Source organism: Cygnus olor, chromosome 31 (genome assembly GCF_009769625.2).
Source record: "Cygnus olor isolate bCygOlo1 chromosome 31, bCygOlo1.pri.v2, whole genome shotgun sequence".
NCBI classification, from domain to species: Eukaryota; Metazoa; Chordata; class Aves; order Anseriformes; family Anatidae; genus Cygnus; species Cygnus olor.
Window position 1 is genome coordinate 431,592 of NC_054088.1, and position 14,100 is coordinate 445,691.

General features: G+C 51.6%; 1 protein-coding gene and 1 long non-coding RNA gene across 5 annotated transcripts in view; one reads left to right on the plus strand and one right to left on the minus strand.

Moving 5' to 3' along the window:
• LOC121062511 overlaps nt 1–14,100 on the plus strand; it is a 35,841-nt gene that overhangs the window by 11,463 nt on the left and 10,278 nt on the right. Inside the window, exon 5 of the long non-coding RNA XR_005815584.1 lies at nt 10,912–10,969. This is a non-coding gene — a long non-coding RNA (uncharacterized LOC121062511). The remainder of the gene's footprint in view (nt 1–10,911; nt 10,970–14,100) is intronic.
• On the minus strand, nt 819–12,796 carry LOC121062508 (NACHT, LRR and PYD domains-containing protein 1-like). 4 transcript variants are annotated; one of them, XM_040542555.1, is made up of 16 exons: nt 11,892–12,796; nt 11,069–11,320; nt 10,744–10,776; nt 10,375–10,404; nt 9,995–10,030; nt 9,243–9,278; nt 8,853–8,888; nt 7,440–7,624; nt 5,681–5,745; nt 5,134–5,354; nt 4,750–5,006; nt 4,005–4,136; nt 3,767–3,923; nt 3,525–3,569; nt 3,112–3,165; nt 819–2,449 (listed from the first exon to the last, which is right to left on the minus strand). In XM_040542555.1, exons 1-16 carry the CDS (start codon nt 12,166–12,168, stop codon nt 2,190–2,192), a joined length of 2,076 nt encoding a protein of 691 aa, XP_040398489.1. In that variant the 5' UTR covers nt 12,169–12,796; the 3' UTR covers nt 819–2,189. The 4 variants fall into 4 exon arrangements, with proteins under 4 accessions (XP_040398489.1, XP_040398491.1, XP_040398488.1 ...); XM_040542557.1 differs by having other exon boundaries at nt 819–2,444; nt 3,108–3,165; XM_040542554.1 differs by having other exon boundaries at nt 819–2,444; nt 3,108–3,165; nt 3,525–3,923.

A 14,100-nucleotide genomic window follows, 5' to 3' on the forward strand; every position in this document is an offset into this window, starting at 1 on the left:
ACAGGTCCACCCAAAAATTCAGACCAAGTGACTAAGTGCACAGTCCAAATGCTTATTAAACTCTGACAGGCTTGGTGACCACGTCCCTGGGGAGCCTGTTCCAGTGCGCGACAACCCTCTTGGTGAAGAACCTCTTCCTGATATCCAGCCTGAATCTCCTCTGTTGCAGCTTGACACCATTCCCGCAGGTCCTATCACTGGTCAGTAAAGAGAATAGATCAGTGCTGCTCTCCAGCGTCTCATCCTCCAGTCTACGTAGAACCAGGGTTGCCCCATCCCAGGTGCGGGACCCAGCACTTGCTGTTGTTAAACTTCATGCAGTTGGTGGTTGCCCAGCTCTCCAATCTGTCCAGATCCCTCTGCAAGGCCTTTCCACCCTCAACAGAGTCAAAAACACCTTCCAGTTTAGTATAATCAGAAAATTTACTCAAAACACCTTCTAGTCCTGTATCCAAATTGTTTATAAAAAGCATTGAAAAGAACTGGCCATAAAATGTAGCCCTGGGGGATCCCACTGGTGACCAGCCACCAGCCTGATGTGGACCCATTTACCACAACCCTTTGAGCCCTGCCTGTCAGCCAATTGCTCACCCATCGTATGATGTTTTTTTTTTTTTTTTTAGCTGTACGCTGGACATTTTGTCCAGTAGGATCCTATGGAAAACTGTGTTGAAAGCTTTACTGAAATCCAAAAAGATGACACCAACTGGGTTCCCTTGATTGACTAGATGGGTGATTTTATCATAAAAAGAAATCAGATTTGTTAAACAGGACCTACCCCTCATGAACCCATGCTGACTGGGACCGATGACTGCATTGTCCCCCAGGTGCGCTTCAGTAACTCCAGGGATAATCTTCTCCATAATTTTACCAGGCACTGACATGAGACTGACAGGCCTGTAGTTACCAAATAGGTGGTTCAAGATAAGTAAAATAGATCTGTCGTTAATTGTAATATTGTTGTGTGTGGCTAACAGACAGAAGTGTCAGCCCTGCTTACAGCTCTATGCCATTGATTTAATTATGGCAATACAGGCATAATGCACTTGGATTGCTAAATTCTTGATCATAAACCAAAGTCTTGCTCTCCAAAGGACTGGAATTTAAGCCTGCACAGTGTGCCTGGGCTTCACAATGCCATTCACTGCAGCAGATATGGGATCTGGAGCAGAGGATTGGAAGAGAAAATAGTAAGGTTGTAGTGCTTAAAATTGAGAAAATTTCCGCTATGTACCTGGAACAAAGCAAATGTCCGTAGTTGCCCATGCTGGAAGAAAAACATCACTCTGCATGTTTGTTCCCCAGCTTCTGGGGTTGGGATGGCAGCAGCCAGCCTTGTGTGTAGTTCTGAGTTCTGGTATGGGCCTGCAGGAACTGCACAGAAATCGAACCTTCCTGGGCTGGGGGAGCGATGGGTTGTCCCAGGATAGGACAGAAACCCGGGTGCTGCTGTGCTGGTGTGCCATGGAACCCCCCGCCCCTCACAATGCTCGCCCCCTCCCTATTCTTTTGCATCCCCTGCTCCCCTTTTTGGCTTCCCTCCCTCCCTTTTCCTCAGGCACCCCCTGAGGGGGCTGAGGGAGTGGCAGTGGGGGCACTGGATTCAGGGGCGCCAGAGATCCCGGGGTTACTCAGGCTGTGGGAGATGATTGTGGGGGCAGCATTAAGGCAACAGGGGCCAGTGGGGGTGATTGTTGTCTCAAGGGGGGTCTCCTGACAGGAGCTGTCAGTTGTGGGGACACCCAGGAGCCATCCCTGTGCCTGAGCCCCCTGGATCCTCGGGGGCAGCTGAGGCGGCTGTGTGGGGCTGGTAGACCTGGGCTGTGCTGGAACAGCACTCAGAGGGCAGGCAGAACACGGGAAGTGACAAACACGGGTGCAAATAGTCTTGTGCTCTGAGGACAATTCCTGGCTCAGAAGCACCATTTCAAGTTTTTTTTTTTTATTTTTATTTTCACACCTGCTGGCTCTGGGGCCAGCTTTTTCCCCACGTGGTGCAGTGCACGGGAAGGTTCACCACACTAATCATCGGTCCCCCTCAGCAGCACTGGCCTCTGGCTCCTCCTGAGACTGTAGTGCAGGCTCCCCTGAGCCCTTAGATCCCATCCTGGGGCTCCCCATCTCTCACCCTCCCCCGGTCCTCAAGGGCCTGTGTTCTCCTGGAACCACCATCACTCCCAAGTCAGCCCTCATGATCCCTGGAGCTCTTGGATGAGGTAGTGACTGGTTTCCTTCAGCGCATCAAAGAACCGGTCCTTGCAGGTGTTGTCCCAGCTGGGCATGAAGCTGTAGAGGAGGCGCATTTTCTCCTGCCTGATGCTCTGTGCTCGGATGCTCTCGTACTGCTCGTCAGTCAGAACAGAATATTGGCGGAGCCGGTCCAGAATGCTGTTGACTGATGTCACACGCTGGATCAGCTGCTCTCGGTGTTCCTCCACAAAATGCTGTTCTGGTGCACAGGGTGGAGATGTACAGAAGGGTGAATGGTTGGGTGCTGCTGCCAGCTTGGCAGGAGACAACCCACCAGTCTGAAGGTCCCATTACTGCTGTCCCTTGACCCTTAGGGCATAGGTGGCACGGAAAATTAATCCATCTTGTATCTCCCACTTCCACTAAGATTTTGTGCAGGAGAGAGAGATATCCATAACCTCAAAGCAGATCTCATCCTGGTCCTCCTCACCCTAGACAGAATCTATTCCTAGAGATGTGCTTTATAGGCCACAACCCTGAAGCGGTTTTGGGCTTTGATATAGTTCTGTGGGGCTGTCGGGGACACCTTGGGTTGGCAGATAGGACAGAGTTGTTTCCAGGGACACTTCCCTCTTGGAGCTCAAGTGGGACCTCCTGGGAGTCTCCTAGGGGACCATATGGATGAGCAGAGGGACATGATGGAACCCCAGTTCTGCACTGACAGGAGCTGAGATGCACCAGCTCAGAAGACCTCTGCATGTAGAACCCTGAGCTGTGGTTCTTTGGTGTTGCAGTGAATCCTGAAGCACTGATGAAGGGGACACAGGAGTCCACAGATTCTTCTGCATTACGGCCTCATGGCCCTTCCCCTTCTGGCAGCCTGGGCCATATTAGGGAGAATGAAAGCAGTCATGAACTCACCTTTATGTCTGACCTGGAGAGCAGAGGATGGCTCATGCTCCAAGAATGAGTGACCTGCATGGGTGAGCAGCACAAAGGAAGATGTCAGGTTAGGTGGAAAGCCATGGCTGGCATTCTGTGGAAATAGCTCGTGTCCTCATACTGTCCCATTGTCCCTGGCCTGGATGTCATACTAGAATCATAGGGTCATAGAATCATAGAATATCCCGAGTTGGAAGGGACCCATAGGGATCATCGAGTCCAACTCCTGGCACCACACAGGTCTACCCCCATTCTCCCCTGAGATGAGTATGTCTGCTGAAGGGAAATCTGCCACCATGACTGAGGAAACACTCCTTCCACATTTGATGCCTGAAGACGCCTTCTCCCTGGACCTCCCTGCCAAACCCACACACCCCAAAATATGAACAAACCTGAGCATGTTGGAGTGGAAGAGGTGGCCGGCTGCTTGATGTCACCTGGAGGAGAGACAGAAGTAGAATGGGGAGTATGAATTGAAGACAGAAGGATGGGACACACAGTATTTGATGTCTGAATATCTGCACCTGAGCATGTCTGCACCATGCTCCCTTCCCAGGCCAGGGGACCCCAACATTTGGACATCCTCCAAGCCTTTCAGAACCTGTGACACAGACCTGCATCCTGCTCTCCCTACCTGCCCTCAGAAGGGTGCCCCAGAGTAGCCTGCAGTCCCTTTTGCCCTCCTGGACCACCTTGGTCAAGGTGAGCTGCATTCCTTCCTCCATGTCCTTGGTGTAGATCTCGGTGAAGAGCTGACGTCTGTCCAATGCCAGGTAGACGAATTTCAGCTCCTAGCAGAGGCAGGGTGGTGTCAGGATGATACACGAGAACACTATTGTTCAGCCTGGTCGTGAGGTACGAGGCCCACTTACTTTGGGGTTTATCTCTGCCCTTGAAGGACCGGATACGCGATACCACCTGTTAAATTTCAGTGGTCGGATGGTGTTGGGAGGTTTGTTCACCAAGAGCGAGTGTCCACTTCTCTTCTCGTCCTCATCCACTGCCTGCAAAATTGTAGCACAGTGACATGAGAAGTGGTGATGGGAGTGCCAAGAGGGCAGGGAGACAAAGTGCTAGTCTGATTGCTCTGGTAGGTCTCAGCTGAGGAAGCTACAAGCAGATTGAAAGAGCAGGATCCCTCTGATGCCTTGTGGGACCTTCTTCAACAGAGGCCTTTCCTCCAGGTGATTTCACTGCATGAACATGGTCTTTCCCTGATGCTCTTGCTGGGCCAGAGGCACAGAGAAGGTGTTGTTTAGTGTCCCCTGAGATTAACTGTCTCTCCAGGCCACCCTCTGATGGCATGTTGTTGCTGCTGCCCCTCACCTCTCCTTAGATGACAGGCGCACTGCCTGGCCTCTCTGGGGATTTGTGCCCCAGTGCAAGCACCTAAAGGTTGGGCCTTGCTTCTGACCACATGGCCAAGGCTGTTTTGTGGTCAAGGGAGAGACATGTCCTCCCAGAAGCTGTCTGGTAATGTGTGCCATAGCCAAGGGGAAGAATTGCAGTCTGGAGGCACCTGTCTCTCTTGACTGCATAGAGGACGTGCACAGGTGACCTGGGTGTGCACCCTGGGAACCACCAAACTTGAGTGAACAGAATCAGAGGCACACTCACCTTTTCCAGGCCACGATGGTTGGGGATCAGGTAGAGGTGAAAGGTGATGTCTGCAGCACTGAAGACCCGATAGAGGAGCACAAGGGAATGGACGGGGATGAATGGCAATTTGTCAGAAAGGAATATGACACCCATGGGGGAAAAGCTGGGGTCCTCCAGCACAGCATGGAATGACTTCACCCTTGTAGGCTTCTCCACGAGTAGGTTCCCATCAACAATGTGGGCAATTTGCATCCAGGAAGTGTTTTGCTTCCCCTCTGTCAATGAACAAAATATGTTAGAGATTGATTTGCCCCACCAGGGCAGCCAGCAAGCAAGTGGGTGTGCATTCCTGTAGGGCCCCTCGCTGTCTCACCCACCAAGCCATCATCTTTGCCACAGTACCTCCAAGACACAGGAAGTGTGGGATATGAATGGCCTCTACAGTGCCTGGCGGGGCATGGATGTCAAACACGGGGCCAACCTCCATCCATACAGGGGGGATCCCTGAAGCCAGGTGACGTTCCCAGAAGGAGTACTTGTACTCAATGCTGGTGGCTGTCCTCACCAGGAACTCAAGGTCCGTCTCGACACAGCGGAACAGACCAGCCCGAGGAAAGTGAGCTCTGCAGAGTGGTGGAATGAGAGGAGAAAGGAACTGTCAAGTTAAACACCAGGCTGTGCGATCACCCTGCCCTTTTCCTTGGAGTGTCCTGCTTTGAGGCTTTCCTCAGCACAACTGCCCAATGTGTGAAGACATGTCAGGGATCTGCATTGTAAAAGCACCTGTGTCTCCCAGTTGCATGGATGTCTTCCTCTGTTGGAGGCTTTCTTGGCCTAGAGATCTTTAATTGGCATGAATTAATCCCTTCCACCTCCAGTAAGAACTGGTCCATGCTTGTAACTGTTTGTACAGGGCAGAATGGAACACACCCAGCCACCAGGTGCTTACCTGTATATCTCTTTCTTCCCTCGTTTGTCCCCAATAATCTCTGGCTTCACTTCTTCTGCCCAGTCCTGAACAAGAATCACAGAATCACAGAGTGTTCAAGGTTGGAAGGGACCTCAGGAGGTCATCTAATACCGTTTCCCACAGCATTCTCCTGGAGAAACTGGCTGCCCATGGCTTAAATGGGTGTACACTTCTCTGGGTAAAAAAATGGCTGGGTGGTTGGGCCGAAGGGTTGTTATGAGTGGAGTTAAACCTGGTGGGCACAGAGCCACAGGCGTTCCCCAGGGCTCAGTATCGGGGCCACTTTTGTTTAAGACTTTTGTCAATGATCTTGATGAGGGGATGGTGTGCACCCTCAGTGAGTTTGCCGATGACACCAAGTTGGGTGGGAGTGTTGAATCTGCTTGAGGGTAGGAAAGGTTTGCAGAGGGATCTGGATAAGTTAGATCAATTGGCTGAGTCCAATCACATGCCATTCAACAATGGTAAGTGCTGGGTCCTGCACTTGGGCCATAGCAAGCCCATGCAGTGGTACAGGCTTGGGGAAGAGTGTCTGGAAAGCTGCCCAGCAGAAAAGCTGAAGGAAGCAGCAAGAAGGGTGGTTAGGCATTGGAACAGGCTGCCCAGGGAGGTGGTGGAGTTGCTGTCCCTGGAGCTATTTAAGACGTGTGTGGATGTGCTGCTTAGGGACATGGTTTAGTGGTGGACTTCGTGGTGTTAGGTGGATGGTTGGACTTGATGATCTTAAAGGTCTTTTACAACCTAAATGATTCTACAGTCTGGTCCAAAACCCCTGTTCAAGCAGGCCCACCTAGAGCAGGTTGCCCAGGATCATGTCCAGAGAGTTTTTTGAAGACCTCCAGGGAAGAAGACCCACAACCACTCTTGGCAACATGTGTCAGTGCTCTCAGGCTTTCCTCATAGAGGTGCCCCAGGCCTTTTGTCATCTCCATGTCCCTGTGTGGGACTCCCTCCCATAGCTCCATGGTGCTCTTTCTTGTACTGGGGAAACCCCGTGCAATAGTACAGCCAGTTGTGTGTCATCTACAAACTTGGTGATGGTATGCTCTGTCCCATTATCCAGATCATTAATAAAGATATTAAACAGAATTGCACCCAGCACAGATCCCTGATGTACACCACTAGTTACCAGACTTCAACTAGACCTCGTGCTACTGACCACTACCCTCTGGGCCAAGGTGTTCAGACAATTTTCAGTCCACCTCACTGTTTGCCCACCCTGCCATCCATCAACAGCTTCTCTATGAGGATCTCAATGGGGGACAATGTCAGAGCTGTGGATATTGTCTTACAATATCCATGACAATATCCATGGTTCTCCCCTCATCCATCAGGCTGGTGGATCAAAGAGCATGTTCTGGTCTTGGCCCTGTGGACTTCCTCCTGGGCACTTCTCTGGCTCTGACTCAGGGCTTAAGGCTCAGAAAATGCATCGGGCTTTTGACTGTCCCACATGAAATGAGTCAAAGAGCTCATTAGGATTGTATACAAATGCACTGAAGTGACTGGAAATGAATCCCTCCTTTCACTTCCCTTTGCTGGCCAACACCAGAGATGGATGTGTACAAGGGTGGCCTGTGAAACCACTGTGGCATGAGCAGGCAGAGATGTTGTGCAGACCCTGAGCCCAGCTGCTGGATGTCTTCATGCACTCACACACTGTCCTTGGAGAGGAGCTCCGAGAAGCTCTTGTTGCTGAGGTGAGGACAGGAGCAAGGAGAACCCAGTACTGCCTTACCTCTTCAGTGGGACATGACGTGCAGATGGCACCTGAGCGTGTGTTCCTGCCCGAACTGGGACTGGTGCTCTTATCAATGTCTCCAAAGAGTGTATATTGTGGTAACATGGATGCTGCTGCCCCATGCACGCTGCTGCCCTCGTCCGACCAGTCTGTCTTTTTGGAGGGCATGTCCCCAGCTGTAGCTGTCAAGTAACAAGCAAGTGAGCATCCTTTCTCCCTAAGGCCTCAGGAGCTGTGATGACCTCCCCAACTCCTGAGGTCTTGTAGGAATTTCTTGAGCCTGAATGCTCCAGAGGAGCTGTCCCAGTCCAGAACCCACCTTTACATTTTCCCCTAAACCTCTTGAGATCCTTCCTATGCCTGCCCTGCTGGCCTATTCATGAAGGTTGAAGCCAAGAGATCCCAGCTGACATTTGAGCCCCACATTTCTTGCTCAGCAGCAGGAGGCCTGAGGAATGGCCTCTTCCCATCCTCCCTGTACTTCCATTTCCCAATAGATCCCTTGAAAAGACAGCTTGGGGAACAGCAAACAGAAATGCAGCTGAGCTGTAGAAGACACTCGCCACTGCCTGGAATAGTGACATGCTGCATCATTGCTCAGCACATAGTGCAAAGGAGGAAACAAAAAGCCAAGAACTGTCTGGATCCTTAGACGTTTTAAGTAGCATGACTACATAGAATTTGAGTAGCTGCTGCTCTGGGTAACTCTCCACTCTGAACACAGCTCTTAGGTATTTGGCTGCAGTGTGGATTTAATTTTGTTTTATCAGATGTGATAATACACTTGTCAGGAATGTTTCTGACTTTCTTATCCTGAATTGTACTGTGAAGAGAACTGGAGTGAAGTCAGTGGAACCCTCCCTGCTGTGAGGCACAGCCACATGGGAGCCCCCTTTGTGCTATTCCCTGATTATGGTTGCTAGATACTTTGCTGCCTTTGCTTGTAAATTTTGAGTCTTGAGTGGCTACCCAAAGTGGAGCTGAGATCGTGGCCCACCTTGCTCCAGCTGAGGCAAGTTTGCCCCTCTCTCCAGCACTGAGAAGAAAGGCAGACTTGCATCTCTCTCCTCCGCTGCCCGGGACAGGTCTGAGGTTGGCTGAAGGGAGACATTCCCTGTATTGCATTTCCTCACAGGGATCATGATTTACATTACCTAAGTTCAGCCATAAGCTCTTTGGGTGTTTTGTAGCCTCTCATCTCAGAAGTGGAGAGATTGTTCCCTCCAAAGCTCAGTCTGTACTAGACCAGATCCCTGCCCGGGATGCACAGGGGAAGGGTGGAAACTCAAAGCCAGCTCTGCTTTTGGAAGGGTATGTCTTGAGGGACAGGAGGGGACTTTGGGAGGCTGATGCATTCAGAAAATAAGGAGATAACAATGCTGATCAGTAAAGAGTACACCCAGCACTTACCGCCCTGAGGTTTAGGGCCAGACTGATCCTGGAGACCTGCAGGAGAGAGGAGGCAGTGGTGAGGTACAGAAAGCAGGATGACCTGATTGCTTCGAGGGCTTGGGAAAGGCTGCTTGGAGCAGAGCAAAGGAGAGACAGCTTCTAAGGAAAGAAATGCAGATGAGCAACAAGAGGAGGTACTTGCTCTGCAGTGGGAGAGCAGCACCTTCCAGCACTGCCCAGCGCATAGCTCAAGGACGGGGACTAAAAGCCAAGGACTTTCTGGATCCTCACCCATCTTGAACAACATTATTGCACCAAATGGGGCAGGAGGGGTCTCTGGAAGAGTGATGCATTCAGAAAACAAGGGAATGATGATGCTGAGCAGTTCAGAGTTCACTCAGCACTTACCACCCGCACGTCGAATGGCGGACTGTGCCTGGAGACCTGCAGGAGAGAGGAGGCAGTGGTGAGGTACAGAAAGCAGAGTGACTTGATTGCCTCAAGGGCTTGGGAAAGGCTGCTTGGAGCAGAGCAAAGGAGAGGCAGTAAAAGAAATGCAGCCAAGCAGCAGGAGGAGGTATTTGCTCCGGTGTGGGAGAGCAGCACCTTCCAGCACTGTCCAACATAGCTCCAGGATGGGGACCACAGGCCAAGGACTGCCTGGATCCTCAACCATCTTGAACTTCATTATTACATGAAATAGGACAGAAGGGGACTTTGGGAGGGTAATGCATTCAGAAAAGAAGGGCATCGAGTTGCAGGGAAGTTCAGAGCTCACGTTGAAAATCTGCCATGTGTTTCTGGGGACCTGCAGGAGAGGAGTCAGTGGTGAGGTACAGAAAGCAGGGTGACTTGATTGCCTCAAGGGCTTGGGAAGGGCTGCTTGGAGCACAGCAAAGGTGAGACAGCTTCTAAATAAAGAAATGCAGCTGAGCAACAGGAGGAGGTATTGCTATGGCGTGGGAGAGCAGCACCTTCCAGCACTGTCCAGCACATAGGTCAAGGATGGGGACCAAAAGCGAAGGACTATCTGGATCCTCAGCCATCTTGGACTTCATTATTACATGAAATAGGACAGAAGGGGACTTTGGGAGGGTTGACGCATTCAGAAAATAAGGGCATGATGATGATGAGCAGTTCAGATTTCACCCAGCACTTACCACCCTGAAATGTAATGCCAGACTGTTCCCGGGGACCTGCAGGAGGGAGGAGGCAGTGGTGAGGTACAGAAAACAGGGTGACATGATTGCCTCGAGGGCTTGGGAAAGGCTGCTTGGAGCAGAGCAAAGAAGAGGCAGCTTCTAAGTAAAAGAAATGCAGCTGAGCAACACAAACAAGTACTTGCTCTGGTGTGGGAGAGCAGCACCTTCCAGCACTGTTCAGTGCGTCGCTCAAGGATGGGGACCAAAAGCGAAGGACTACCTGGATCCTCAACCATCTTAAAATACATTAGAGCACTGAATGGGACAGGAGGTGGTTTTGGGAGGGTGATGCATTAGGAAAACAAGGGCATGAAGCTGCAGAGAAGTTCAGAGCTCACCTTGAAGTTCTACCATGTGTTTCTGGGGACCTGCAGGAGAGAGGAGTCAGTGGTGAGGTACAGAAAGCAGGGTGACTTGATTGCCTCAAGGTCTTGGGAAGGGCTGCTTGGAGCACAGCAAAGGTGAGACAGCTTCTAAATAAAGAAATGCAGCTGAGCAACAGGAGGAGGTATTGCTATGGCGTGGGAGAGCAGCACCTTCCAGCACTGTCCAGTGGTCAAGGATGGGGACCAAAAGCCAAGGACTGCCTGGATCTTCAGCCATCTTAAAATGCATTACAGCACTGAATGGGACAGGAGGGGACTTTGGAAGAGTCGATACATTCAGAAAACAAGGGAATGATGGTATAGAGTACACCCAGCACTTACCCTCTAATATGATGCTACCCTGTGCCTGGACAGCTGCAGGACAGAGGAGACAGTGAAGAGGAAAAAATTAGGGTTAAAGCACTACATCTGCAGTCCTGGGATTCTGGTGGAAGCATGAGTTTTCCTAATGTGTTCTTAATAGCCTCCTCTACTTTTGTTGTTTGACAGTAACTGATGTGCTGCCACCTCCTATAAGAAACGACTCCTGACCATCCCAAGGACAAAGGTGTTTATATGCACCTGTAGTTGGCCCATTATCCTGAAAAGCCAAGCCTCTGTCTTGACTTTTTCACAACTGGGAAGATAGTAAGGGTACATTTCTTACCTGTATATACTAAAGTGAGAATTGGATTTGTTGCACATAGAACCTTATACAGGCAATATTTGTTTGTGACATCCCACGTTGGCACCAGTTCATAGAGCTTCTTCATTCTCTTCTGGTTGGTTCCTTCTGACATGATGCTGTCAGACTGCTCAGAGGTCAGTACGTGTTCACGGAGGAGAGCCATGATGATATTAGCCACATTAGAGGCTTTCTGGATCACAATTTCTCTGTAGCGCTCAACAAAACTTGCCCCTTGCAGAGAAGTGGAGAATACATTTGGTGCAATTCATCCCTCACCTCATCAGGGAAGTTCTAGCAATGAAGGAACCTGAATGGTTGATGTATCAGGCTTCCCCCTTCTTCAGCAAGGTCTGATGAAGGTGGGATGCTGGGATTGGGCAGGAACCCCCTGCCCTCCACCCAGCAGGGTGCCCCAGCTCTGTGTAGCCCAGAGCCCCATCCAGTGCATTCTGCCTTTCTGCAGTGGGGCCCATGGGGAGAGGTGGGGTTGTGCAGGGACCCTCCAGCTGCTTCTCTGGGGTGAGGCTGGAGCAGAGAGCACGTTGCTTCATCTGCAAGTTATTTACACCGACTGGAGACTTGTGAGTGCACCCCGGATCTCCCAGGGAGACCTGGGTAGAAGGAAGCATTTGCTCTCTATGGGACCAGGTTCTGAGATGTGTGTCTTAGCACAGCATTTTGGGCTGAAGGCAGTGCAGTGCCAAGGGGAACAGGCTTCTGCAGCACTTGCAGTAACAGGTATGGGACACTTGGACTCAGGGCTACCCCAGTTCCTGCCTGCACCTCATTTCCCCTAACTTACCATACGTCAGCCTGTGCAGGAGTGTATATGCCAGGGTGCTCCTGCCCATGGCCCTCAGCACTCTGACTGTCACCTCCACGCAGTAGGGCTGCCCGTAGTGGCTGCACAGCAGCTCGGCGAGGGCTGCTCGTGACAGCCCCATCAGGCTCTCCAGTTCGATGCGCTCATACTGCTCCTTGGGCTGGATTTTACTGAGTTCCCTCTTGAATCTCGGGAAGGCATATCTCCCTAGCTCCTCAAGGGTTTTCCGCAAGAGATCTGCCATGATTTTCTCCATACTGCCTCTTGATGCTGCAGTTCACCACAGTGCTGCTGCAAAGAGAGGCAGATGCTTGCGGCTGAGTGGCTGTTGCAGGACGCAATTCCCCCCCCCCCCCCCCCATAGAGCAGAAGTTTTTTGCTGCAGGGAGGCAGCAGAAACGTTCAGGACATCTTTCAGCTGGTGCCATGGGAACTGGCAGGTTATTTAAGGATTCTTTGCAGAGTGAGGAAAGACCGTAGGGCTGTGGTTATAATTAGAGTTGTTTCAATTCATAACCATTTAAGCAAGCAGCATAGTTTATTCTCACCTACAATAGCATATTGTTGCACAGAATTTGCGTGCAACAAAGTACACTACACTTATTAGCATAGCTTTCTTACTGTCTAGAATTCTTGCTTTCCGTGACTTTTCAGTCACTTCCTTTCTCGTAGCTGTAGAAAGCGAAATCAAACCCTTTTCCCCTGTGGGAGCGCTGGGATGTCCCGGGATAGGGCGGAAACCCGTCTCCCCCCGTCCCTCACACTGCTCATCCCCTCCCTATCATCTCGCATCCCTGCTCCCCTTCCCGGCCTCCCTCCCTTTGCCTCAGCCCCCCCGCCGCCTCAGGGACCCCACGTACGAACCACCCACAACCTCGGTGCCTTCCAAGTTCCGCCTGTGCATGCGCAGAAGTGGTGGCGCCTTTGAGTGCTTCTCGGGCTGGGTGGGGAGCAGTGTGCGGGGGGGGGGGGGGGGGGGTGCGGCCAATACCAAGCCCTGAGGGAACGGCGCTGGGGGCACGGCGCTGGGTTGGGGGGGACCACGTGTGGGCATTCACCCACAGACTTTAATCTGGGCCGGACAGCAAGGGGTGGGGGTCTCGGGTGGTGGGTCCATGCTGCTATGCCCCGGGACGCTTGTGCCTGTGGTGTGCGTGAGGGACCAGTGTGTGACTGTGTGCATTTGCAGTGTGCTTCAAGCTGGAGCAGCTAGTCAGTAGGTGACCTCTGAAGTAGGTAAAGGGTCTGGGGTCTGGGCAGGGGTTCCAGGTGGACAGAAGAGCCATGACAGGTACTTGAGGGATCCACAAATGTGTGTGTGTGCTCGAAAACCTGGAGAGTGCAGAGTGCACCTGCAGTACTGACCTGCCTCTACCAGCTGGAGAGGAGGCAGGGGGCTCAGCTGTCTCTGTTTCACAGAATCATAGAATGGTAGGGATTGGAAGGGACCTTGAAAGATCACCTAGTCCAATCCCCCTGCCGGAGCAGGAACACCTAAATCATGTCACACAGGAATGCATCCAGGTGGGTTTTGAAAGTCTCCAAAGAAGGAAACTCCACACCCGCCCTGGGCAGCCTTTTCCAGTGCTCTGTAACCCTCACTGTGAAGAAGTTTCGTCTCATATTTAAGCAGAACGTCCTGTGTTCCAGCTTGCAGCCATTGCTCCTTGTCCTATCATTGGACGTCACTGAGAAGAGCCTGGCTCCATCCTCCTGACACTCGCCCTTTACATATTTATAAACATTAATGAGGTCACCCCTCAGTCTCCTCTTCTCCAAGCTAAAGAGGCCCAGCTCCCTCAGAATGCTCCACTCCCTTAATCATCCTCGTGGCTCTGCACTGGACCCTCTCAAGCATTTCCCTGTCCTTCTCCCTTTCATGTGAGTCCTGTGTGTAAGAGCTGTTGAAGGCAGCCCTTTGCTGAGGCAGCCTGTGTGACCAGTTGTGCCAGTGTTCTGTATCTGTCTTTGTGTCTCTGGCATATGCTTGGCTTTGCTACCAGCTGAAACTGCAAAGGGGAAAGCACCATCCATGTCCCTCGCCCTGGGCATTGACCCCGGGTCTACAGGCACCGGGCTGGGCCCCAGTGGCTGGACAGGAGCGGATGTAGGTTGGAGCGGCTAGAAGAGGAGGCCACACTCCTGACATCCCTGCATATCATAGAATCATAGAATCATAGAATATCAC